At 45.4% G+C, this 26918-nt stretch overlaps 1 protein-coding gene across 1 annotated transcript in view; it reads right to left on the reverse strand.

Moving 5' to 3' along the window:
* Positions 1-26918, reverse strand: part of LOC144819182 (avidin-related protein 7-like) — a 135826-nt gene that overhangs the window by 50814 nt on the left and 58094 nt on the right. Inside the window, exon 3 of the mRNA XM_078677154.1 lies at positions 23630-23747. Coding sequence (XP_078533280.1) covers positions 23630-23747 — 118 coding nt within the window. The remainder of the gene's footprint in view (positions 1-23629; positions 23748-26918) is intronic.

Below are 26918 nucleotides of genomic sequence, written 5' to 3' on the forward strand. Positions count from 1 at the left end.
CACAGACACTTACAGACCCATACAGCCACTCACACACCCAGTCACCAATCTATACAACCACTTGCACACCCTCTCCCAAAGTTTACATGTTACAGATAGGAAATAAAATTCAAAATACATTTGAAATTCACTGAGAAATAAAAGGTTACAGGGATGTTATAGTTAGGAATTAGCATTTAAAAACATTTGAAATTCACTGAAAAAAACAAAGGTTACAGGTTCGTTATAGTTAGGTTTAAGTTTCACTCATACAAAACTAATGAAATGCAGCAGTTATAGTTACCTGAGCTAACTATAACTTGCACCCCCGCAATGCACTGCTTATGACCTCACATATTGCATCACTCATGATGTAAAAAGTTCAATCGGGTCGGGGACAATCGATATTTGCCCGGCGGTATTGCCTCTGTGACCCCCTAGTTATTTAAATCAATGAAGAGGCAGGCGCTGGAGACTGGAAAGCAGGAAACAAGGTTTTTTTTATTCTCTCCGGAGGAGAACACAACGAAACGGACAGAAGGTATCGTTCTGAGGTGCTCTAACTGTATTTTCTGAGGCCTGGCCTCTTATACCCACATTTATGACTTTATTGTAGATTACACATACATGTTAAAGCTTTGATGTACGGAAAAGACATTCTCGGAACTCCCCTTTGGGCCCGTTCCCACACACATTTACAGTTGAAGTCCCCACCCTAGTCACAACAGGTGATGAGCATCGCGCAGCTGGATAATCCGCCGATTCACGGAATGTGGGGAGTTTGATCGGATCTCATGGGGTGGGGGGCTTTGATCAACCCGGGGATTCTTTGATGGGGGAAGCTTTCTATTGTACGGGGAGGGGCAAGGATGGTATCGGCAGAGCTGGGTGTCGGCTTGGGAACGGGGAGGACAAAACGGGCACACGGGGAAAAAAGGGGGTTTGCATCTAAGGGCCGGAGATCATGAAAGGAAAGCAGGGAGGTGTCGTGCTGGGAACAGGATGAGGGCCTGGGGCAGAGCAGCGCCGAAGAGGGGTTTATGACTCAAGGCAGGTGCAAGCAGGGGGTGGTCAGCGTGCAGGCTTAGTGAAGGCAAAGGGCTATGTCAGGGGCCAGCGGCATGCAAAAGGGTTTGTTCTGATCGGGGCATCTTAAAATGGCGGGCGCGCACGACAAAAGTGTGGCATCAGGGGAAGAGGCAAGATGGCGCAGATAATGTTCACCAAAACGTACTAATTTTCCACAGTCCTCCCTTTAACATATTCAAGACATCTTGCTGGTTCATTTTCTATTCGGTTCTACTGTAGTGAGCATGAGAAAGAAAACGGTAGGAACCCTAGATGAAAAAGAGTTGTAAACGATACATTTTGAGGTTTCTAGTTTTTAGGAGGTGCACCTATTTGATAAACTCTGATAAATTTGTTCAGCAGGAAAGTCATAGGAATGAAATACAAAAACGGCGAGCAGCAAGTACATATCATAACGTGAACTGGCAGGTTAATACATATTTCAGATTCGGATTGGAGCGGGATCAATACAATGGCGGCTGGGAGAGAAATGAGGCAAAAAAAACGGTGATTGAGGATGTCAAATGTTCGAAGTTTTATGAGTTCTCATTGTTCTTTGTGGTCTTTCGTTGGCGCTGTTGAGCACCGGCGGTGGAGCTACAAGTCCAGCTCTGTTCTAAGTTCTGCGTTGCAGGGCACGACCCTTTCCTCGCGTTTCTGGTCGGAAAGGTCCTTTTCGCCCTGTGTCCTTTGAGGTGATTGTCAGAAAGTTCCGATGGAAGAAGAGCGTTCAAAACAGTCCATAGGGTAGGTCAGAGGAAAAAGGGGGATGGAGCAAGGCCAAATTGGGAACAAACTAGGGGAACGAGAGACTTCAAATAGGCGGGCGTGTGACGGAATTCAGAGAGCGGGGACTTGTCGACAGGCACTGGACGTCGAGCAGGGGCATCAGGTCGACCCTTTCTTTTCATGCTGTCGAAAACAGTGCCTCGTCCTGCAGCTCTTTTCAGTCGTGGTCTCGCCTTGGCTAATGTCGCAGGTGTTCCTTAGTCTGCAGTCGGGCCTCGTGCTCCCACATCCGGTCCTTCTCTCCTCCAATAGCAGTACCCTTAAACAAGTTTGAAAAGACAGTCTTTAGAAAATTTGCAGATGAAGATAATCAAAAAGTCTATTTCTCTCCCAGCTCCAGGCAAAGAATGAAAATGTCCGTTATATTTAATGTTCACAACTGGCATATGAATGACCGGTGGCGGACCTGTTGGATTTACTATGACTTTCCTTCAGAATTATTTATTACAGGCATGACAGTTCATCTGATGGTAACCCACCTTCGGGAGACAAATCTGGCAAAGATATGCCGTTCTCTAGAGTTTTACATTTACAAAAGGGTACAGTGAGTCGTCAACATGATACTACATAGGTATTTTGCTGAGAGACGAACATGGCTAAACATTTCCTTTCTATCGGTGCATCCTGTTTTTCAACTACTGCGGGGTTCATTTTGATGATTTCTTTACCTTGGTCTAGTCTGTTAACCTTGTAAAACATCATTCTGGGTCCTACGTAACCTTTTACAGCCCGGTTACTTAACTAGGAAGGACAGGGGTTTTATGGGAAACAACCAGGGACATAGACAGGGGAGGTAACGGGGGTGATCGTTTTTCTGGTTTGGGTATTGCGACAATTCGGGGAGGGGAGGGTCGCGTATTCTGAGGTCCTTGTTTTATACTATAGGAGCCGTTGACATGTAGTTCCCTTATTTCGGGTCAGATTAGGGAACCTCTGTCGTCTTACCTGTCCTTTCCCTTACGGCCCAACCTGGGTTCATTGACTTCTAGCGGAAAAGGAGAGGTAATGACGCGGCCTCAGGGTGATTGTATTAAAGACAAGCGTTTGTGCAAATACTGACGGTATTTGAAGCCAATTAGGTGGTGTGCTAGGGGTGGCAATCTGCCAATTTCGGGGCTAACCACTCGGAAGAGTGGTAGTGCAAAAATAGAGAGAGAGAGAGAGAGAGAGTGAGAGAGAGAGAGAGAGAGAGAGAGAGAGAGAGAGAGAGAGAGAGAGAGAGAGAGAGAGAGAGAGTGCAACGGCAGGCTAAATAGTACACGTGCAACAGAGAGGGTGGCAGTGTATTCAAGAAAGGCTATTTAGTGCATTACACAGTAAAGGGCATTCACGAGTCTGCGTTAGAATCTTGTAATCATGCAGTTTGAGCATTAGACAGGGTAGAGGGGACGTGCCTCGAGAAAAAGGAAAGAAAAAGGAGGTACCATTTTGTCGCACTTTCTCGCATTCTCGGTCCTTTGACCAGTTGGGTCAACGCCTCAGTCACACACACACACATTCCCTCACAGTTTCGCATCATACGTGACATGGGTTCATTCGTCCGGTCTGGTTTAAGGGTGATCACTTTTTATCAGGTTGTGCTAATTTTTCGGGTTTGTTCGATACGTGAGTAGCTTGCAGGCGTGCTTAGACACCACCTTGCGGCGCTAGTCCGTTTCGTGTATTTAGACATGGCAAGGTCTCAGATCTTCGCCACACCTCAGCTGTAATCTCTGATGTAACCTGCAGAAGGAGGAAAAAAGGGGGGGGGGGTGGGGGAGACAGCATTCGCGCGCATTCAAATACATGGATTCATAAGTCCTTTACTTACCTCTTACTCGTCTTTCCTCCTTGGGGCAGGGTCCCCGGGGATATGGTTTCCGGAGTCGAGGGGGGGGTAGTGCGTTCATGTAGGGCGTGTGCGGGGAAACATAAAAAGGAAACCAGAGGTGCCTAGTGCGAGGTATCTAGTCAAAGGATGTATCTTACTATCGGGGTCCTTAAACCTCTTTCAACGCTGTGGCGTTCTAAGGTTCTTCGGTTCTTGGGTCAGCTCCGTTCCCTGATACTTTGGAACGTTGTACTGTCTAACACTTACATTATTTCATTTCACCCTCCTTTTACATTCCCTCATTTACACCGTTCGTTTTACCCATCCTTGGAAGTCAAGGTCTTCCTCTACGCGAGAGTTCACGAGCCAGTTGCGTACTTTGAAGGCGGAGTGTCGTGTTGTTGATCCGATCCGTCCTCCAGGGCTGGGTAACCATCTTCCTTTAACCTTAAAGAGAGAGCAGAGTAGGGTGCACAGAAAAGAACTTTCCCACCCATCCCATATTGTTTTAAAATAAAGCATGCAATACCCGTCCATAGTTTCAAAGACTTTATTTTGCAAAATCATTTCAGCATATGGATTATGAGGGTGCGGTCGTATTTGGTCGGTCGTGGCAATGGCTAAAGTGCGTACAGTGGGGGGTGTCGTTTGCAGCAATAAAAACATCGGAAAGTTTTACTCATTCATTTGTAAGAGACTAAAACGTCTATTAATTGGCTGGGGGTTCGGGGGCATATATTTTCATAATTTAGAAGCATAATCATAACAGTTGTAATCAGATTTCCTATATGCATACCGTACGTGTGCGTCGTAAATGGGGTTTACATCAGTTATAAAAATATAATACATTGTACATTCGTAATCAACATTTGTAACGGGGATCTTTTCACACTATTCGTCGAGTGAGTTCTCTTCGTCTTTTCTAGCCAAGTGTACAAAGGATCATATAAAATCTCAGAACATCAAGTTTATATTAGTGCGAAGGAACACCACGAGGTGTTCGTAAGTTCCGATTGATACCAGCGCCATTTTGGGCGGGGCCGGCACAGTCCGGAAGCAGCATCAGGGGGAAATGTTTCCATTACTGGCAGTTTGGACCAGAGTCCTTTTCGGCAGTTCTAGAATTCACGCTAACAGAAGGTGTGGCAATGTCATGTTTGTTTCGTTGGCGATCAAGGCAGCCGTCCCTTACCGGAAACCTGCAAAGGCCGAAGGTTCCGCCGGGGACCTTTGTATGATCTTCAAGGCTGCGGAGATGCTGTCGGAGATGGGGGCTCGTGCTCCATGGGACAAATGTTCGAGTTATACGGCTGGCCAAAGTTACTCTAGTGGCCGGGGCCCGCCTTCCAGCGGATCCAGACGCCATTTTGAGGCCCTACAGGGGCCACTCTCGTCGAGTTTGCAAGAATGGAAGAGACCCTTCGGAGTGAAAGGAAGAGGTCCCTGTTTTGTGAGAGCGGGACGTTCAGCTGGGGTGCAGCTGTGATGCCCCCACCTGGGGGGCGAGGGAGACTCGTTCACATCGTCTCCTTCTCCCGGTGCACTCCATGCCGCTCCTTTTCATCGCCCCGCATGAAGGCCTCTCCACATCCGGTGTTCCCCAAGTGCCACCATTGTACGTTCGGTGCTGCGCAAATACTGGGGTGCCACCATTGTACGTTTGGTGCTGCGCAAGTACTGGGGTGCCACCATGGTGTGTTCGGTGCTGTGGAAGTATGGGCACCATCGCCTGACTGGGGATGTTCGGCGTCGGGCTGGGGGCTGGGAAACCTCCTACCGGTGGAGGTGGGAGAGGCTCGTCCGCGTCGCCTCTCCCTCCCAGCCCAACTTGGACAAATTGTTGTGGAGGTACGTGCAGGACATCCCGCCGTCCAGGACTGCTGCGGCTGTGACGGAAGAGAAAAGGAAGAGGTGCCTCGTTCTCCTCTGGACATGTGGCGGGACTACCTTAGTCTTTCCAGGCCCGGTGCGGCCGGCCAAGGAGACATGTGGCGGGACTACCTGCAAATGCCCAGGCTGCGGGCTCCTGCCTCTCCTCCGGCTCCCCCATACGTTAAGATTTCCTGACCAAGAGTTGGCGGCGGGGCTCGCCTTATATGGGTTGCCGTTGGTTGGGCGTAGCCGTAACCCTGCCCTACTTTGGAAGGTTCCAGAATGGGGGGGGGGGCGAATGTTCTGTTTGACTTTCATTTTCTACAGTTTATCGTTATTATTCCTTGTTTGTTGTGTTAAATTAAAAGTTCAAGTTTATTAATGGTCTACGGATTTTGTTTTACCATTTCTTTCTTTCCAGGTTGCTTTTATGCTAAGTTTCTGCTAACAGAGGTCGAGTAACACGGAAACACGTGTAGAGGGATGACGCAGATTTGTACATTACATACACACAAACTCAGACGGGGGACAGTACAAGTACGACATACAAAGACCCAAGACAAATATAAAAACAGTTATTGGTCATAATTATCTCTTTCCGTCTGTGATTTTTAAACGAGGCTGGGTTCCCGTCTTGACATTGCCCGACCTAGGAGAACTTGAGCATGCCGCTGAGATTTTCCTGGCGAAATCTGTGCCATCGGGCATAATCAAACGTGGTGGTTCTGTCTGGTCTGTCTATGTAAGTCGGGTTCTTCTCTGTCTCGCGCCTTTTCTCGTACTGTCGGTCTGTCGTTCTTGTCGGCCCTTTGCCTTTACTCACGCTCAGTAGAGTCGGGCATTGGGCTTTCCAGTGTCCGACATACCTACAAAAAGCGCATTGGTCTGACCCTAAGTCTGGTCGTCCTTTGCATAGTGTCGGGGGATAAGTTGTGGGTAGCGGTGTCCTGGGGTTGTCCTGTCGGTATATTTCCCTACTTGGTTTATCCTCGTCTTTTCTCTGTCGTTTCGTAGCCTCTCTGCGCCACATACCGAGACTATCGAGCATAATTGGCGTCGTCTTATTATTTCGAAGGGCTATTTCTAACGTTTCTATTTTATCGAGGTCAAAGGATCCTGCCAGTGGCCACTGTTTGTCTTGGCTATCTTCGGTATACCTGTGCCATAATTTATTATAAGCTATGGTGACTAACCCATAGTTTATGAACATGTCCTTATTAGGGGTGCCTTCTAGTGGAGCTATATGGTCCACCTCTAACACCCGGTCCGGGCTAAACAGGCTATTTATCAGTGGGGAGAAGACAGACATGACGGCTCGTAACGAGGGACTAAAAAGTCAGCACTGCCTATCTTATCACTAGGTGCAAAGACTAGACAGAATATTTCTATTCTACGTTGTTTGCAGGTAGTGAATACCTCATGGATCAAAAAAAATATAAAACCAAACGACCAATAAATAACAATGGGGAGAATGAGTAGGTCCGCAAAGATCTGCGTTACCTACCCTTTTCACTATCTGCAAAAAGGGTGGTCTCTTCCCTGCTTGCAGACAGGGAATCTCCAGGAAACAATAGTTTTGTGAACAACAGTTCAGTTTCAAGCAATTATTGAGTGGGGGAGAAAAAGAACAAGCACGGCTGCTACCCTACCTATCCTCCACTGCTTGCAAAGGGAGAGAGAGCCTGTTGTTTCTCCGTTTGCAGACAGTGAATCTCCAAATAAAAATAAACAGAGCAATACTAGTATTTTGAACAATCAAGCAATCAAAACAAATTTTTTCGCAACTTGTCGTGGCAACACGACCTTACCCGGACCATGTGGACAGTTTCTTGTCTTCCGAATCCAGCGCCCGATCGTCCTCTTTTTCTCGTATTTCTCACGGCACTCCTGATGGTTCCCAGTCAGGACCGTAGATCACTCGAGAGAGGTCTGTTCGGAACTAGTGAAGTTCGGATGATCGGCTGCCAGACGAGGGTCTATTGGGCAAGAGCTCTCCCGATCGTTGCAGTCGTTCACTCTGTCGTCGGGACCTCTCCCACTGGATCCACGAGTCGCTGATGGGCCCCACGCTTGGGACGCCAATTGTAAAAAGTTCAATCGGGTCGGGGACAATCGATATTTGCCCGGCGGTATTGCCTCTGTGACCCCCTAGTTATTTAAATCAATGAAGAGGCAGGCGCTGGAGACTGGAAAGCAGGAAACAAGGTTTTTTTTATTCTCTCCGGAGGAGAACACAACGAAACGGACAGAAGGTATCGTTCTGAGGTGCTCTAACTGTATTTTCTGAGGCCTGGCCTCTTATACCCACATTTATGACTTTATTGTAGATTACACATACATGTTAAAGCTTTGATGTACGGAAAAGACATTCTCGGAACTCCCCTTTGGGCCCGTTCCCACACACATTTACAGTTGAAGTCCCCACCCTAGTCACAACAGGTGATGAGCATCGCGCAGCTGGATAATCCGCCGATTCACGGAATGTGGGGAGTTTGATCGGATCTCATGGGGTGGGGGGCTTTGATCAACCCGGGGATTCTTTGATGGGGGAAGCTTTCTATTGTACGGGGAGGGGCAAGGATGGTATCGGCAGAGCTGGGTGTCGGCTTGGGAACGGGGAGGACAAAACGGGCACACGGGGAAAAAAGGGGGTTTGCATCTAAGGGCCGGAGATCATGAAAGGAAAGCAGGGAGGTGTCGTGCTGGGAACAGGATGAGGGCCTGGGGCAGAGCAGCGCCGAAGAGGGGTTTATGACTCAAGGCAGGTGCAAGCAGGGGGTGGTCAGCGTGCAGGCTTAGTGAAGGCAAAGGGCTATGTCAGGGGCCAGCGGCATGCAAAAGGGTTTGTTCTGATCGGGGCATCTTAAAATGGCGGGCGCGCACGACAAAAGTGTGGCATCAGGGGAAGAGGCAAGATGGCGCAGATAATGTTCACCAAAACGTACTAATTTTCCACAATGACATGGTCAGTGACATCACTGAAAAGATCACTGATGACATCTCAAATGACATCACTGATGACATCACTGATATAATCATCCACAGAATCTCTAATGTACCCATTCACGCCCCAATATGACCTTTCATACATCAACTGCAACTTCCACACTATCATTATTAGAACCAGTGACACACCCATACCAGAACGTACACACCCACTTACTGATTCCTAGGTCTACCCCCCCATCTACCCATACGGCTACTCAGACACCAGCTCACTCTAATGACTTCAAGTGACTTTGAGTGTTTTAGAAAGTTTATGAGTGTTAAATATATATACCAAGGTGTACTGATGAATCAGTGGGTATATGAGTGCCTGTATTGATAATTCAGTGGGTATGTGCTGACTGTATAAGTGAGCAATTAGGTGTCTCAGTGAATGTATGGGTGAGTGACTAGGTTGTCTTAGTATCTGTATCTGTCTTTTAGTTGGTATCTAAGTCGCTGTATGGGTTGGTGAGAGAATACATGAATGCCTGTATGGGTGATTCATTGATTGTCTGAGGACTGGTATGAGTGTATGAATGTTTGTGTGGGTGGGTGAGAAAGTATGTTGCTGCCTGTATGGATGAGTGAGTGGGTGAGTCAGTGACTATACGGATTAGTGAGTGCATGTGTGAGGGGTTGTATGAGTGGTTTTGTGTGTGCATGGCTGTATCGATAAGTTAGTGGATATGTCTGTGATATATGGGTGAGAAACTCTATGTACAAAAGGCAGTATATGTGAGTGTTGGAGTATATGAGTGACTGAGTGGATGAGAGAGTGATTGTTAGAGTTGGTCTATGGGTTAGTGTGTGCTTGCATCAGTGACTATAAAGGTAAGAGAGAATGTGTTAATATCTGAATGAGTAAGTGAGTGGCTATGTGTGTAACAGAATGGGTGAGTAAGTGGCTCTGTGGTTGACTATGGTTAGATGAGTAGGTGTGGGAGTAGCTCTATGAATAACTGACTGTGTGAGTGGCTGTATGGGTGTATGAGTAGATATTTCAGAGGCAGTATTAGTGAATGAGTGGATGTAAGAGTAGCTATATGACTGAGAGAGTGGATATGTGTGTAGACCTATCTCCGTTCACTAACCATAATGGCCGAAATGCTCTGGTTTTGTACGAGTGAAATCTGAGCCTAAAAATAACAACCTTAAATGTTAATTTCCAACTTCAATGTCCCTGTAACCTTTGTTTTTTTTCAGTGAATTTCTATGTTTTTTTCAAGCAGTAGTTGCAGTTGCAGATTGTTGGAGAAAGGGGGCAGACCTGCGAAGACCTCTTAGCAATCCCACTGTGTGGGACTTACGGGAGGTAACAGGAGCGGTAGTTGGCCCCAAAGTGCTTCCTTGGGGACCAACTAACCCTCCTGTCAACTCCATTAACTCCCACACAGCAGGATTTCTGAGAGGTTGTTGGAGGCCACACCTCTTTCTCTGCCACTGTGCAAACGTGCCTCCTGGTGCATTAGTAGAAGAAGTGTGAAGTTTCCATGGCTATTAAGGGCCCTTGGGGGCCAACTACCCCTCCTATTACCTCCAGTAAGTCTTACACAGTTGTATGCTGTGAGGTTTCCAGTGGTCACACCCCCTTTCTACACCACTGTGCAAACATGCCATCTGGTGCACTACTAGTTGGGGATGAAGTCCCTTTGCCTCTTTAGGGTCCTTGGGGCAAACTACCCCTCATGTTAACTCCAGTAGGATCGAAATAGCTGGATTGCTAATCAGTCTTCACTGGCCACACCATTTCACCACCACTCTGCAAATGCCACTAGTGGCACACTACTAGTGGGGTAGAGATCCACTTTAGTCCAGAGGCCCTCAGGAGGCACGGAAACTACCTCCCAGCGAGATTTAAAAGTGCGGGTGATCGTAGCAGGTCACGACCGCTCACATTGAGAAATCGGCCTTTCAGGTTGAGGAGGCTACCTCTTGAGTAGAATGTCTACTTGAGTGGGGGAAAGCTGCAGCACCTACTGGCTTAACCATTTTACAGCAAGGAACAATCTCCCGGCACTAAACATCAGTGTGAGCAGAGTGACTCAATAGACCAGGGAGCGAAGTTGAGTTTTTCTGGTACTTCGAGGAGTTCCTCATTGTAAAACTTTGCGAACTCCACCCAGCTTCTTTTTCAGATATGAAATTTCAAAGTTCACAGAATCAATTACGTATGTGCACAATTACGCACCATTGAAGTCAATAAGAGAAAATTGGAAAAATGCATATAAAATCCGAAGGTTCTGCCTGCAGATTTGGCCGGGAGTAGGGTGCTGGTGCCATTGTCAGCTGCTGCAATACAGAGAAGAGGGCCCTTGGAAAACAATTGCACAAGAGTACTTAAAGGTATGTCTGAGGGGGGCCATGTGAGTGAGCAGGTTGCATGGTTCTCAGGACCACAGGGGCACAGCTGCTTTGTCTGTACCCAGGATGGGTGGGTTGGATGAAGAGCAGATAAGTCAGCCTGGTGTCATGCGTTAAAATGTCTTTGCAGTCATGAGTATACAGGTTGTAGAGATGATTCTAAGACAGCAGGGCCTCTCACAAAGTGGGTCTTAGGAATCTCAATGTCCCTCAATGGATGCATGTTTACTAGGCAGCTGAAGTCTGGATTGGGCACTTAGTTTTGATATATGCTGCTGTGGGTCTGGTATCCCGGGTAATTGGGCACCATAGCTCCGGTAGGTCCTGGTGTCCTCACACTTGGTAGGGGAACAGATCTGACTCACCTGAGCCGGTTCACCACTTTTGGTTTGGATTTTGTCTCGGAGCTGGGAAAACAAATTCTGCAATTTGGTGTCTGCATGCTGCAGGGAAGTAGAGCCTTTACTCAAAGAGAGGTTCTTTAGCAATTTGTCCAAGGCTATAGGTGATCTGGGGCTCTTGGAGGCCTCGCAATTGCAAGGTAAGGCAGCATACCACGATTGTTGAGTCCTTAATGAGGCAGGCAGGGTTTAGTGCCAATTCTACGCATGAGGCCTATGGTTCTTGGGTACGCAGCTCTTCTAATTCTGTATTTTCTTAGTGTGCATTGAATCTAAGTTGCACGGTCCAGGGCTGCCACCTAAATACTAAATGTAGAGGCGTTAAAATAGTGGCATGTAGTGGCCAATAAGCTAACTACCATTAGGGTGCTTACACCCTCTAAGGGACAACTTCCTGTGGAGAGGGGTGCTACCCTAGCCCTAATAAGTTATTTTTCTGCCATTATAAGATAAAGGATCTGGAAAAGTAGTATCTACATCGCCTACCCCACCTTAGGGGCCATGCTGGCTGAATGTGAGCAAACATCCTAATCTGACTCATTTTATTTGACTGTTCTCCGGCCAAATGTAGAGCAGGACAGAGGTGTTTGAATCCTCCACAATCTGGGGCTGCCTGGGTTGCATTTCAAAAGATGACACCGCCTTTGAAACTACCCACTCTGGAAGGTCATTCTGGCCTGGAAGAGGTACGAAGCCCCTCCACCTAGAGCAGGCATTGTTCCAGCCCTCTGAGAGCACAGGTTCACTGCCTATGAGGTGTGAAGCATGTCTGGTGAAGACTAGTCGGAGACCACACTAGTGCTTTGTAGGTTTTCAGGGTATCCTCTAATGTGTCCCCAGTGTGGATTTATACATAAATCCATCACTGGCATCAGTGAGGATTTATTAAGGTGAGATATTTGGTATCAAACATCCCTGGGTACCGTGAAGCCACCATGGAGCTAGGAGACTTGTGATTACAAGTATCCATCCCATGCACTCTCTATGGCTTCCCTGTGCACTTGCAATATCCTAGAATAGCTTAGATATTACATGGATATTTCTGCTCATGCAGATATGGCCACACATGGGATATAGTGCACCCTGCCTTAGGGTCGTAAGGCCTGCAGTAGGGGTGACCTGCGTATACCTCATGTGATGTCCGTGGACATAGCACACAAGTTTGTGTATTCTTTTGGAGGTTGATAGTAATGAAATCTGTGGTCGCTGTATTCTGAACATTTATCTAAAGAACCCATGGTAGAAAGGGTTCCATCCTAACCCAATACGATATGAAATAAAAGAAACCTAGAAACAGATGTCGTAGACAATCCCACTGGTTTGTTTTTTATACCTTCAGCAATCTATTTTCCACTTTGATATCCTTATATGATGAGTTGCATGACAAATTGTGAACAATGAATTTAATGTATTGAGTTTAGGAATCTAAGTATTTAATTTCTGTAATGACCCCTGAAAAAAGGTCTTTCAGACCCAAAATGCATTGTTTTTTTTTTTTCAAAGGACAAGAACAAGAGAATAATTGAACTTTCATGTTAGACGACACATATGTGATGATAACATTTGTGAAAAGTATTCTGTAGTGATTACACCAGACAAGGATTCTTTTACCCTTTTTAGCAAAAGGTCTGACTCTATAGAACAAAGCCAATCACTTTCAGTGAAACAACTCACTAAACATACTTCGACCACAGCAATCAAACAGTCTTCATGAGCATCATTGTCATGTTCAATTTTACCTAAGGGTAGAGGAGACCTGGAAAGATAATCAGTTTGTGTGTTACGCCCACCAGGAATATGTGCAACACCAAAATTGTATTGCAATATTTTCGAACTTAGCAATTCTGGGCGTGTGGTCTTTGACAATCTTACCCTCCAAAATAGGAATGAGGGGCTTGTGGTCAGTAAGAAGATTAAAAGTTTTCCCCCACAAACAACATTTGAACCGTTCAACAGCCTAACAACATGCAATTCAAATAAATGGAGAAAGTCAGTTTCTCACAGTTCACACACCGCCGTGTTAAAGTCAGAAGATGAAATGAATGTAGTGTTGACACGTAGCTCTGTAAGCAGTATACCCACACTAACCTCTGACACGCTGAACAACAATCCTGTTGACACGCTGTTTAGTTGTGTAAGAGGGCGCACCAACCTCTGAAACACTAAACAACAACACTACTGAAGCGCTGCTTAGTTGTAAAATGTACACCGACCTCATATGACGCGTTAAAAAAAAACAGTAATGAAAGAGCTCGTGCGTAACAAAGTGGTATTAGTGGGTCGTCTCCAGGAGGTAACCAAGGAAACAGGAAGACACGCACCGCTGAGGTGCTGCTTCAAGGGAAACTATGACAACGAACAAACAGATGCATCAGAACGCAGCGTAAGCTTTTCCACAGGGCAGTCAAACAACTAAATGCTCACTGGAAAATAAATACTTTGCCGCAGACATGAGACACGTAAATGTTGGCAAAAAGAAAGTATAAGGGCTTGACCGACATGCTGGTTTGGCTGACACGGTGATCTTCAAGCCTCAAGTGGCGCGTCATAAAAAGAACACTTTACTTGGAGCATCCTTGTCATCACGGAGAATTCTTGTCCTCACCGGTGGAACACAGACTTCACCAGCACCTCATGAGGATTCTACTGCGTCATCAGTAGAAGAAAAGCTCCGACAAGAGGAGGATCGAATCGCTGAAATAATCAAACGGACACCCTTGGCAAAGGAGTATCCAAATGACTCAATTAAAACCCTTAAAGGAGCCAGAATGAAATGACTTAGACAAGCGCCAACTCAAAATATCTTCCACAGTCAAGTCAATACGAAAATCAGCTTCCGCAGTCTTAAAAACAAAGTGCCAGCCACGTTGGAGAACTGAAACTGTGAACTCCAAACACACTCACCAGAAGTGTAGAATGTGAATCCAATGGGAAAACGACAGATGGTCACACTGGACGACCATAATGGAGAAACACCAAACTTCACTGTGTGGCTGACTGAAGAAACCGCTCCAGGAAACAGGAAAATCTGGAGAACGTCGCTGCACATGTGGGTGGAGAGAGGAACAGTCCAACTTGTCGCCAATTTTGTAGTGATTACACCAAGCAAGGTAAGTGTAAGAGCACGTACTTTATTGACTGCTCATCTCCACAGCTTCCAGGAACTGACAACCTCCTGGATTCAAACAGTAACATACCATTGCCATGACATTGACATCATAAGGCTAGGAGTATGTAAGAGCAACATGTTTATAAGAAACTACTACATATTTCTTATCTAAAACTAGACGAACAGTCCTGGTAAACAGGTTTAGAATTGGGCGCACTACTGTTAATCCGGGCAAAGTTAACAAACACTTATTAATTAGCAGTGCTTCAAAGGGAAGAGAGTTTGGTGACCTTACATCCCCACAATACCCACATAAATCCATGTATTTAGGGGAAGAACTTTTGTTTGATTTGGCCTTACTTTGATAATATGATTCACTAAGAAGGACTCATTGTTGAACTGTGTGTAATTTGATTTACCAATAAGGACTGATTGCTGAATTGTGCATATTGTATATACGACTGTACCTATATGCTAGATACGTGGATTTATATGGAAACTTATTACCAAATGATGGTTATTGAAGTTTGTTTACTTTAAGAGTGCTCAGGGAGGAAGTGTACTTATATTTCTTATCTACAATCAACAGAATTGAAAGAACAGAATTAATTGATTGTTATAATTCCATGCAGTACAATTCTACTGGTTCACCGAAGACCTCCAGGCCTCAAAACGAACATGCCGAAAATTGGAGAAGAACTGGCTCCGCGAACGATCACCGGACAGCTACACAGCCCACAAGAACGCCACCCACAGACACCATCAACTCATCAGAGCCACCAAGAGGGCCGCCTTCAAGGACCACCTAGATAACAACGCACACAACAGCAAAGAGCTCTTCAACATCATGAAGGAACTCTCCAACACCTACTCCAACACCAACGACATCTCGCCTTCACAAGACCTGTGCAACTCACTGGGCATCTTCTTCCACCGCAAGATCACTGACATCTATGACAGCTTCAGACCACAACCCCCATGACCACCACCCGTACCAACCGCCTGCTATCCTGGACCAGCGTCAACGATGAGGACACCATCAAAATCATGAACACCATTAACTCCGGATCACCATTAGACCCATGCCCTCAACACATATTCAACAAAGCCAGCACAGCCATCGCACCCCATCTCCGGAGAATAATCAACATCTCCTTCGAGACAGCAACCTTCCCAGAGAGCTGGAAGCACACCGAGATCAACGCCTTGGCGGACCCCAAGGACCTCAAGAACTTCCGACCCATCTCCCTGCTTCCTTTCCCAGTGAAGGTCACCGAGAAAATCATCAACAAAGAACTGACCCGCTACCTCAAGGAGAACAACATCTTGGACCCATCCCCAATCTGGTTTCTGCAGCAACCACAGCACTGAAACCACCCTCATTGCAGCCACCGATGACATCAGGACCCTGCTTGACAATGGAGAAACAGCGGCCCACATCCTCCTGGACCTGTCAGCTTCCTTCGACACGGTCTGCCACAACACTTTACGAACACGCTCACATGACGCCTGAATCCTAGAGAAGGCCCTGGACTTGACCGCGTCGTTCCTCTCCGGCAGAACTCAGAGCGTTTGCCTCCCTCCCTTCCGCTCCAAAGCCACCGAGGTCATCTGCGGCATACCCCTGTTCTCTTCCCTCAGCCCGACGCTGTTCAAAATCTACATGGCACCCCTCGCCCACGTCGCCTGACAGCACAACCTCAACATCATCTCCTACGCTGACGACACCCAGCTAATCATCTCCCTCACTAAAGACCCTAACACCTCCAAAACCAACCTCCACCAAGGAATGAAGGATGTCACTGAATGGATGAAGAATAGCCGACTGAAGCTGAACTCAGACAAGACAGAGGTCCTCATCCATGGCCCCACCCCCCCAGCCTGAGAAGACTCCTGGTGGCCGACAACACTGGGAACAGCACCGACACCCACCGACCACGCACACAACCTAGGGGTCATCCTCGATGCCACCCTCTCCATGACTAAGCAGGTCAACGCCGTCTCCTCATCATGCTTCAACACCCTCCGAATGCTCCGCAGGATCTTCAAGTGGATCCCCACTGAAACGAGAAGAACAGTCACCCAGGCCCTTGTCACCAGCAGGCTGGACTACGGAAACGCCCTCTATGCAGATACGTCGGCCAAGCTCCTTAGATGGCTGCAACGCTTCTAGAATGCCTCGGCATGCCTGATCCTCGACATCCCCTGCCGCAGCCACATCACCCCCCACCTGAGAGACCTGCACTGGCTCCCCGTCAATCCTATATAAAAATGATGCTGGCTACTGGAGCAGCACCTTGGGCCCGGTCTTTCTAAAAATAAGGGAAACAACAACAATACCAACATCCTGGAGAGGCTCGATAATAAGTCCGATTTACAAAAAGGGCCCCAGGAATGACCCAAGCAGCTATTGCCTTATAGCCCTGATGGATACAGAGGCAAAGTACTACGCGGGCCTCATCCTAGAAGATCTGACAGCCTGGGCAACCGCAAAGAACATCATCCCAGCAACCCAAACAGGATTTCGCAGTGGTCAGGGCACTACGACGAACATCATGGCGCTAACCCTCCTGGCAGACGCGGCAAAAGCCACCAAGACTTCTCTGTGTCTGTGCTTCATCGATTACAGCGCCGCATTCGATCACGTAAACCGTCACAAACTCTGGCAGAAACTGAGCGACTGGGGAATCCCAGGCCCACTCCTACAGCAGTTAATACTGCTATACAGCAACACCTGGGTCAGGATAAAACTGGGACCGGGGACGCACCTTTCAAGAGAAATTGGGACCAGCAAAGGATTGAAGCAAGGTTGCGTCCTAGCCCCAATGTTGTTCAACCTCTTCCTTGCAGATCTCCCTGGAGAGCTAGAAGCAGTTAAATCTCATGGACCACGGCTGGGCAACACCACACTGTCAAATCTTCTTTATGCAGACGATTTAGTTCTCATTAGCCGGTCCCCTATAGGCCTTCAACATCTGCTGGACAAAACTAACACGTTTTCCAAAAATAACTCACTGACAATTAACTTAAACAAAAGAAAAATCATGACAATCAATCACCACAGAAAACGGAATTGTACATGGCTACTGAATGGACAGAAGTTAGAACAGGTAACCTCCTATAAATACTTAGGCGTCATACTAGACTGCAACGGCTCATTTAAACAACAATTAGAGGCTATCCGGCGGAAGGGCACGACATTCCACCTGTCGATAAAGCCGTTGCAGAAAGCTCTTCCTGACCGGACATTGGGCCCCCTCCTACAGGTAATAAGAGCTCGCCTACAGCCAATGCTCACCTACGGCAGCGAATCTATGCGTGGTAAAGACGCAACAACGCTAGACAACACCATCAGTCGAGCTTACAGGGCAATATTCCATCTGCCCACTTACACCTCGCCTGCCCAAATCCGCCTTGAATTTGGGCTGCAGAAACATTCTGTGGAGAGAAGAGGCGCATACATCAAAAGCTGGCGGAAAATCAGAGACGCAGAGTATGGATCCCTAAACATTCACCTGTGGACGGAACTATCCATTAGAGAAAATTCACCAGCAAGAAAATATCTAATGGAATCATTGGAGACCCTAGGTCTAACAAGCTTATGGGAGTCAGCAACTGACCCAAAGACTTTTAAAAAAATGGTATTGAAGGTCACCAAGATGGTCTCATCTATTGAGGACAAAGCAACTCTTGCTAGGAGAGCACATGGATGGGTGGTATTGGAAGGCTACATAGCTCTTAAGCCACAACAGTACTTAACAACGGGTCTTACACAGACAACAAAAAATAAGTTCCTTAACATGCGCCTTGGCAATATACCCATAATGCCTCACCTAGCACCCTGGAAAAGAGAAAACGTAGCAAACTGCTGCCGACTTTGCTCTACTGGAAAAGAGGACTTGACGCACATAATCTGCATTTGCACAAAACTTCTGGACATAAGACGCTACCTGCTTCGGCCCTTATGGATTCAGAAGGGAATAACAAGCTGCAGGCAGGCTGTGATGCTCTGCTTTGACCCAGGCGAAACCCAGTTAAACTGTAGAACAACAAAATTCTTCAACATTGTGACTAACAGACTAAAAGAAACAGTGGCCGGGCCAACTGGAAGCACTGCTTAAATAAATAAAAAATAAAAAATACTGTTAGCACCCAGGTGACCCAACGGACAGCAACAAACCAAAATGTGTTTTATTAACTAACAAGGAGAACTCACCCGTTATTTTAATGACAAAAAATTGTAATTAGTGATTGTCTTATAATATGCTTGTTTTAATAATTGTGAGTTTTTATTAACTGTGCAATAAATTTAAACCTTAAACCTTAAACCGTCAACAAGAGGGTCACCTTCAAGCTCCTCCTCCACGCACACAAAGCTCTCAACAACAACACCGGCCCAGCATACCTCAACAGACAACTCAGCTTCCACACCCCCACCCACCAGCTCCGCTCCGCAGGCCTCGTCCTCGCCACAGTCCTTCGCATCCGAAGAATGACCGCCGCCGGCAAATCCTTCTCCTACCTCGCCGCCAAGACCTAGAACACCCTCCCCACAAAACTACGGCAAACCCAAGACCTACTGGCCTTCAGAAGACTCTTCAAGACTTGGCTCTTCGATCAGTAGCAGCCCCCCCAGCCCCCCTCCCTAAGCACCTTGAGACCCTAACGGGTATGTAATGCACTTTATAAGTGTCTTGATTGATTGTATTATTACAAGAAAAATGTTTGAATCAGTGTGCTCCATTAGGATGATGCAGCAGCCGTATTGCATAGCATTGCACAGTGTCTATAACATCTGTTGTAGGTTTATTTTTATTACACAGGGAGGTGCGCCATGTTGACTCTTCGGTTTTGCTTACAACAAGACGTGCAGCATGCACTGGCAGTTTGCATGGTCTTGGCGAGGGATCCTTACTGTGGCACAATTAATGTTGGAGCCCTTGAATACCCTCTTCTGTACCCATGCCCTGGGTATCAGGGGTACTATTCACTATGGAATTACAGGGGTCACTGAAGTGGCACCAATCGTGTTACAGTTTTAGGAAAAAAGATCTGCCACAGGAAACCTTATTAGCAGGAACCCAGAACACTTACAATTCCATATTATATCCTGCACCAGGAAGAAAGTGAGAGGCTAACCATGTCCAAAAAGGCACTTTCCTAGACTGTTCTACACAGCCAATGTTCTGATTTGTTTTAAATCTTGTTTTGAGATATTTGCTCTTGCAGTGTGCCACAAGGGCGTATACTACAGTCTGAAACAGGGTAAACGCGAACCCTAAAAATAGTATAATCCCTTGGTGCATGTCTTTAGATAGTAGTACACGTTTAATATATATCACAGTTCTCGATTTTTGAAACCCTGTTTTGTATCTTTATTTATTTTTCACATCGATATAACAAGGAATTAAAACACCATCCAATATATGATTTAAGGTGCATTATTACGAGGGGTAAGTATCCACTTACCACTCGCAATAAGGGCTCCAACACAATATAAGGTCTCAATAAAAGACTCCCTTGCTCTTGCTCAACCCTTGATAGCTGGCGACGAGCATGCAAGCTTGACTTATGAGATAGGTGTGTTAAGCATTTAAAAACTCAATTGACAAAATAAGTAAGCCACAACATACAATAGAAATTCAATACTAATTTAGAAAAATAGGAACTATTTTTATCTTTAAAATGACACTGAAACAACAAAAATCCAATGTCGGAAATGAGGTATTTTTTTTAAAGAAAAAAAAAATCAAAAAGTGCTAAATTGAGACAACTGGTCATGCTTGCTGGGGCAAGTCAAAGTTTAAGGCTGGGCATAAATGGAGCCTTGGTTGGATGCACCAAGTGAGAGGCTTCAGTTAAAATTTTACCTTCACATTTTCTGGAGCTTTTTCTCTCAAAGTCATGCAAGGCACATTGTCAGGCTGTATTTGCAGTGGGTTCACCAGCGTAGTTCAGCAGGAGCCCCTGGTCAACTCCTGAAAGTCTTGAGCTCTGGAGCTTTCAGTGGGGCAAACCTGAAATCCAGGCCAGGTCGCTCATCTTATGTTGCTTTTTCCCAAAGTTGTTCCAAACTTCTGGAACTTCATCGTGAAGATCAACTCCAAGGTTCCAGAGTCTTTGAGTTGCTCCCTGGAAGTTGGGCTACAGTTCCCACAATGCACCTGTCCAAATCCTTTAAAGTGCAGCTGAAGGTGGTCCGCTGGGTTCATCGTGCTGGAGATGATGCTCTTTTAGACCTGTTGCTTTGAGAGAGTCCTTCTGGGCCATTTCAAAGTCTTTTGGGGTGTAGTTCCTTAGTGTGCAGCATGCGCAGTCATTCAGAGTGCAGTGCTATTGGTGCAGGCCAAGGATCCAGTAGGACAGTTCTTCTACTTTTTGTAGTTTCAAGCAATAGAGCCGTGCTGCTATGCAGCTCGCTCATATTTATCGAGTTTGCTGCAGTAACAGGCAGTGGGGCAGCCCTGACAAATTAGGTACAGGGTGCCACCCAAAAGCATAACAGCTTCCTCCAAAGTTCGGCATATTCTTGTCCCCAAAGCACTGCACTTTAAAATTAAAAATGGAGAAGCTTTCTCCAGGGAGTGAAGATCTGGCTAAACCAATCTACTGGTGTGGTTCATTCCCTGTAACACTCCCCTTCCAGACCTCCAGCAAATTCCATTTCAGAGGGGGGGGGAGATCCCGTCTGGCTGGGGGATACAGGAAGAGGGGGTTGTACCGGCTTTCATCCTTCCTGTCATTCTCTCTTTGAAGATCAGTTTGATTACCCAGCCCTCTTTCTGGCCTGTTCTCTGCATATCTCCCCGCAGCCAATAACCGCTGTCTCTATGCGGGCCGCCCATCACCTCATCAAAGCAGTTTAACTCAGCCTGGTAAGACTGGCCAATCAGGAGAGCCTGAGAGAGGGCTGAACATTTCTTCATTTCTTTTCTGTATTAGTTATGATACATTTAACAGAGGTAAGTTATTGAATTTATCATTACCAATCTTTAAAGTACTTGAAATATTATGTCAGCTCATTCCTGTCAGTAGTTACACTCTATTACAGTATTGCAATGTTAGCTGAAATGCTGTCATGGGGAAAACAAACATTGGAGGTTTTCCCCTCACATGGGCATATAAAACATATTTTATAATGTCCGAGCGTATTTTTACATGGCACCCTACCATGGGGACACCTTGGGTAGACCTTAAGGGTGACATATGTAAAAATACCGTTGTTTAAAACTTAAGAACTAGCTTTAAATCCAAAGTCAAATTTGCATATAATTTCAGTTTAAAGACAGTTTGCAGAGCTGACATTCAAAATGACAGCAGGCCGCACAGAAGTGCACACTTAAGTGCATGGAATCTACTGTGCCACAAAACCTACACGTCATACCATATACTATAGACTTACAGGTAGGTTGACAGTGCCATTTGTAATTACACCTTGTGAGTCCCAGCATCTTTTAGCGTTTCCCATGACTTTTTGCCTCTGAACTCCTGGTTTTTATGGTTTGCTGGACATTGTTTTACTGTTTTTACTTTTTCTGCGCACCTTAATACTGCTGATGAGTTCTAAAGTGCAAGTGCCCTCACTGTAAATTGTGTTTTTGCATTGCTGTTTCCATAATTGGATGATTTGATGTACTACTAAGTCCCTAGTACAGTGCACTGCGTGTACCCAAGGCCTGTAACTCAAATGCTGCTAGTGGGCCCACATCACTGGTTGTGGCTCCCACACAAGCAACCTTTCCAAGGGATCTCAGATCTGCCACTGTAGTGTCTGAGCGCAGTTTTTATCTGTCATGTCAACTTTTCAAGTGTTAGTTTAAGCTTTTCTCACCACATCAGATTGAAGACTATAAAACATACAAAGAAATGGTTAGCTCCACATAATCATCAAAAGTGGGGCTGTAGCTACAACTGAAAAACACACCAAGGGGTCGATTAGGATGGCAGATGGACATAGTCCGTTCGCCATCCTGTCTGGAGCAGGGACCGTCCGCCACAAGTGCGGAGGTACAGCGCCCCGAATTAGGATGCACCTGCCACACTGGCTGGTGCATTCCGCATTTTTAACATTGCAGTGGACGGTGCTGAAAGCACCGTCCGCCACAATGTCAAAAATGCATGTTGTGCGTTTCACAGCACAACATGACAGGCACCGCGCGGGGCCTGCCATGTTGTACTGCGAAACGCATAGGTACCCCTCATGTGCGCACCCCCCACCCCCCCTTCACCCTGGAGGCCAGCAACGGGCCCCAAAGCAAAGCCCGTATGCCTTTTCGTGGTGGCATTGCCGCCACGGGAAGGCATCTGCATCTGGCCATCATAATATGGCTGGCGGTGTCTGGAAGACACCACCAGCCATATGAACCCTTTTCCGCCCCAGCCGCAAGGCGACCTGGGTGAAAAAGCGGCGGACGGGGTTCCTGTCCGCCGTGGTCCCCCTGTCATTGTAATATGGCGGGGGAAATTGGTGGCAGACGGGCACAGATGGCGGATGGATTGCCACCGCCTGCATGGTGGTGGCGATCCGTCCGCCATCCTAATCGGCCCCATAATCTTATTCAACCTATTAAACGCAAATAGCAAAATAGCAACAGCTCATCCTACACTACCTCACTGATGAGACCATTTATAACTTCACAAAGAACCCTGCAGGGAAGTTAAGACTACGCATTGCACAAAATAAAACTTTGCATCATGCCATCTCTCTGCAAATATTACAATATTCTTTATCAGTCACACTAGATGATATTGAAAATGCAGCTTTTCTAGGAAAACCAAACCACCGCCAAGAGACCGGAGGAGCGGGATTGCATCCAACGGTAAGGATAGGTGTGCACATGAACAGCACATGAGCATGATAGAGGCAGCTCATGCGCATGGACGTTGGCCATCCATAACATAGAGCAAGAGGCAGTGGTGGCCACTGCACTGGAATGTTTACCAATTGCAACATAGTGCCAGTGCACATGGATGTTTGACAGCCGTATCACATGACAGAGGCGGTGCTAGCCATGCATACATATGTTGGGCCACCACAACCTTGGAGCCAGAGACATTGCTGGCCATGCACATAGATGTTGGTCAACATGCATAGAACAGAAAAAGAACAGAAGACACAATACCATTCTATGCAAAGATCAGGATCAACACACCAGCAAAAGGTCAAGCCAGAAGGGGAAAAATGTGCCTATCACACAATGAGACAACTGCCCACGTGCTGTGGTATTGCTATACCATCCTCCTGTCACTTACTTCATTTTCCGGAAATCTGTCGGGTTTAAAGAGTGCTCCTTTACAATCCTTGTTGTGATGAGAATGTCTTCTCCACCCGGTGGCAAGTAGCAATGCCCTACGTACACAATAGTGTTTGCTGAAAGATAAAGATTCAATACATTAGAAGCAATCCTTCTTGACATCACAAAGTAGTGTGTGTGCTGAGAGGCAATCCTTAATATGATGGGAAAGGGAGACTCACTTGTGAAAGAGCTGCACCTACGCTGCGAGCTGGCTGGGTTGGCTGGACATGGCATAGATCATCACAAACAGCGGTCAGTTTTCAGATTACATTCTATTGTCTAATTTTATTCAGGCAATTAAAATTTAGGCTACCCTGATTTTGGCTTAAACCTGTAATAACTGAAAGAAACCCACTGAAATAGATGCAGCCCTCATCAGTGTAACCATAAAACACTGATAAACATCTGCACAACAACAAACTCAAGTCCCATTCAAAGACTGAAAATTGAGAGAGAATGAATCCTTTTCATTTCTTCCTGAAGGGATCAACACAATGTAATTTTGTTACACTGGGTAGCAGCAAGGACGACTCGTTTAATATTAGTATGCTTGAGTTTTGCTCTTTAGGGGTGTCACTGAAACATAGTTGTTTCTTTGTTTTGTTCCTTCCAGTTCTGTATGCTTAAATTAAAGGTGCAAGCTTTGGTCTGACTTAATTATTTTATACACTGTAGAGAATCAGGGAATATTACAGTCATGTTTGATGGCTCATAAAAATCTTTGCCAATATATACTATCACATTTCTCCACAGACACAGATTTGGTAAAACCCTTTGATATTTCAGGCCTGTTTTACCACAAATTAGTATTGAGAGTATGCCAACTCTCAAACACCCAAGGCTTTAAACATTCAGTACAAGTTGTAGAAACAGGTGCCTGTGAAATAGAGCTGTCACATTGCACAAAGGATTGTGATGAAAACATGACACAAGACTTTCCACAAATGAACAAACTTGACATCTATAAGGTGTCCCATTGTTGAGTTATCCCTTCAGCTCACCCTGTCCCTCTACCTAAATGCACTTTGCTGGTCCCTTTGAGCCACATAGTTATAGTGTTAACAGCAAGATTGAAACTCCCAAAATACAACGTGAAATCTTTTAAAAGGTCAAGACTGGCTTAAGGTGAAATATTTGGCATAGGGACACTTGGCAGCTAAGAATGTCCACAACGCAGAAGCACCACTATAATGTAGTGCGGCGACAAAGAGTGCAGAAAAGCAGTGGTAAAAATGGTTAAAGCATCACACCTTTGGTGTCTTAGAATGCAGGGCTACACATTAATAAAGTGTAACTCAAAATGTAAAGGTTCTACAAGGTACTATGCTGTAATTTATTTTAATTATTTTTATTTATTTATTTTAAGGTTTCAAAGAGCGCAAACTTGACCCGTAAGGGTATCAGAGCGCTTTACATATTCATAGGGTAATACAGAAGACAGGTCATCACAGGAGACCTGTACATCAGAGAGCTTACAGGGTCGAGTGGTCATGAGGAAGGCACGATATCACACAAGTATTGTACATTAGGGATAGGGGAAACTATACATCAGGGCATTTTACAGAGACAGAGTCATATAATAGGCAGGATATCACACGAGTCCTGTACCGGGTCACAGGATGAGGCAATAGTCTCTCAGGAAGCTGTGGAACGGGTTTATCCAAGAAAATTACCCATGAGGAAGGATTTAGCCTCTTTTTTTAAGCGTGCCAGGGAGGGGATTCTTCTGATGTCAGGAGGGAGGGAGTTCCATATAGGGAGTTGTTCTATAGTATCAACCAAATCCTTCCTAGGTGATATCCCAACAGCTGATATGCTATGTCCTAGATAATTTACTTTGTTGACTGAAAATCTACATTTTTCATATTTCAATTTTCTAATCTTTTAAGAACAATTTTCAAAGTCTTGTCATGTTCCTCTTGATTTTTACCATAAATCAATAAATCGTCTTGATAACATTTCTCAGATTTTACTCCTTTTAAAATTGAAGCCATGATACGCTGAAACACTGACGCAGCAGAAACAAGACCAAATGGCATTCTCTTATACTTAAATGCACCCATCGGTGTAATAAAAGCCGTTAGGTCTTGTGAATCCTGCGTCAACTCAATCTGATGATAAGCCTGAGTAAGATCCAATGTTGTGAATACCTTGGAATCACCTAAAGATGTTAATAATTCAACTATATTAGGTAAAGGAAATTTATCCACTATAACCTCCCTATTGAGTGATCTTAAACCGCAGCATAATCTTATCTCGCCATTTGGTTTGTTTGCGACAACAACTGGCGCCAACCATTCTGTTGGTTCTACAGAGGTAATAATATCTTGTTCCTGTAACTTCTTCAATTCTTGTTCTACTTTTTTCTGTACAGCTATCGGAATTCTTCTAACCATAGCCATTACAGGTACATCATCTTTCTTTAACTTGAAACCATGTTTATAACCTTTAAGGCAACCTAATTCTGCCCAAAACATCTTGGAAACTCCTCTATAAAGGAGTTACCATTAGATTCAACGTCTTGAATTTGAACCTGAGGATTAGAATTAGGATTCAGCATCACCCCCAATAAACGTTGATGAGGCCACCCAATTAAACAATCACCGACTTTTGAAACATAGATCTTTCCAACAATTATTCTCTTCTCCATTTCAATGGAAGCATTAAAATAACCCATCATACTTATTGGAGAACCACCATAACTCCCTGGATTCACATCCATTTTACTAAGATTATTCTTTATTTTAAAACATTCTTCATAAATTTCTTTTGAAATAATAGAAATGTGTGAGCAAGAGTCAAATTTCATTTCTAATAAAGTGCCATCAATCTTAACCATTCCAGTAGGATGATCATTTCCGTTCTTTTCCTTTACATGACATATAACTTCCTTTATCTCTTTCTTAATTACTTTCTTATCCTTTGATTTACAAAATTTTACAAAATGTTCTTTTTTCCCACACCCATGACACACAAAAGTCAATGCTGGGCAACATTTTGAGTTGGCTTTATGACCAGACTTACCACATCTAAAACATGTTATAGAAGTCGATGCAGATTCTTCTTTACTTAAATCCTTAACAAAGGTCTTCACATCTTTTACCTGAGAAACATTTTCCTTCACTTCTTCCACTTTTTCCTCATTTTTCCCTTTATCATTTTTTAACTCATTGACACATTTCAACATATGCTCAACCCTCTTAGCTATACCTATAACTTCTTCCAGAGGCGGCTCATCCTTAAGC

The sequence above is a fragment of the Lissotriton helveticus genome, chromosome 2_1 (assembly GCF_964261635.1).
Source record: "Lissotriton helveticus chromosome 2_1, aLisHel1.1, whole genome shotgun sequence".
Lineage (NCBI taxonomy): Eukaryota > Metazoa > Chordata > Amphibia > Caudata > Salamandridae > Lissotriton > Lissotriton helveticus.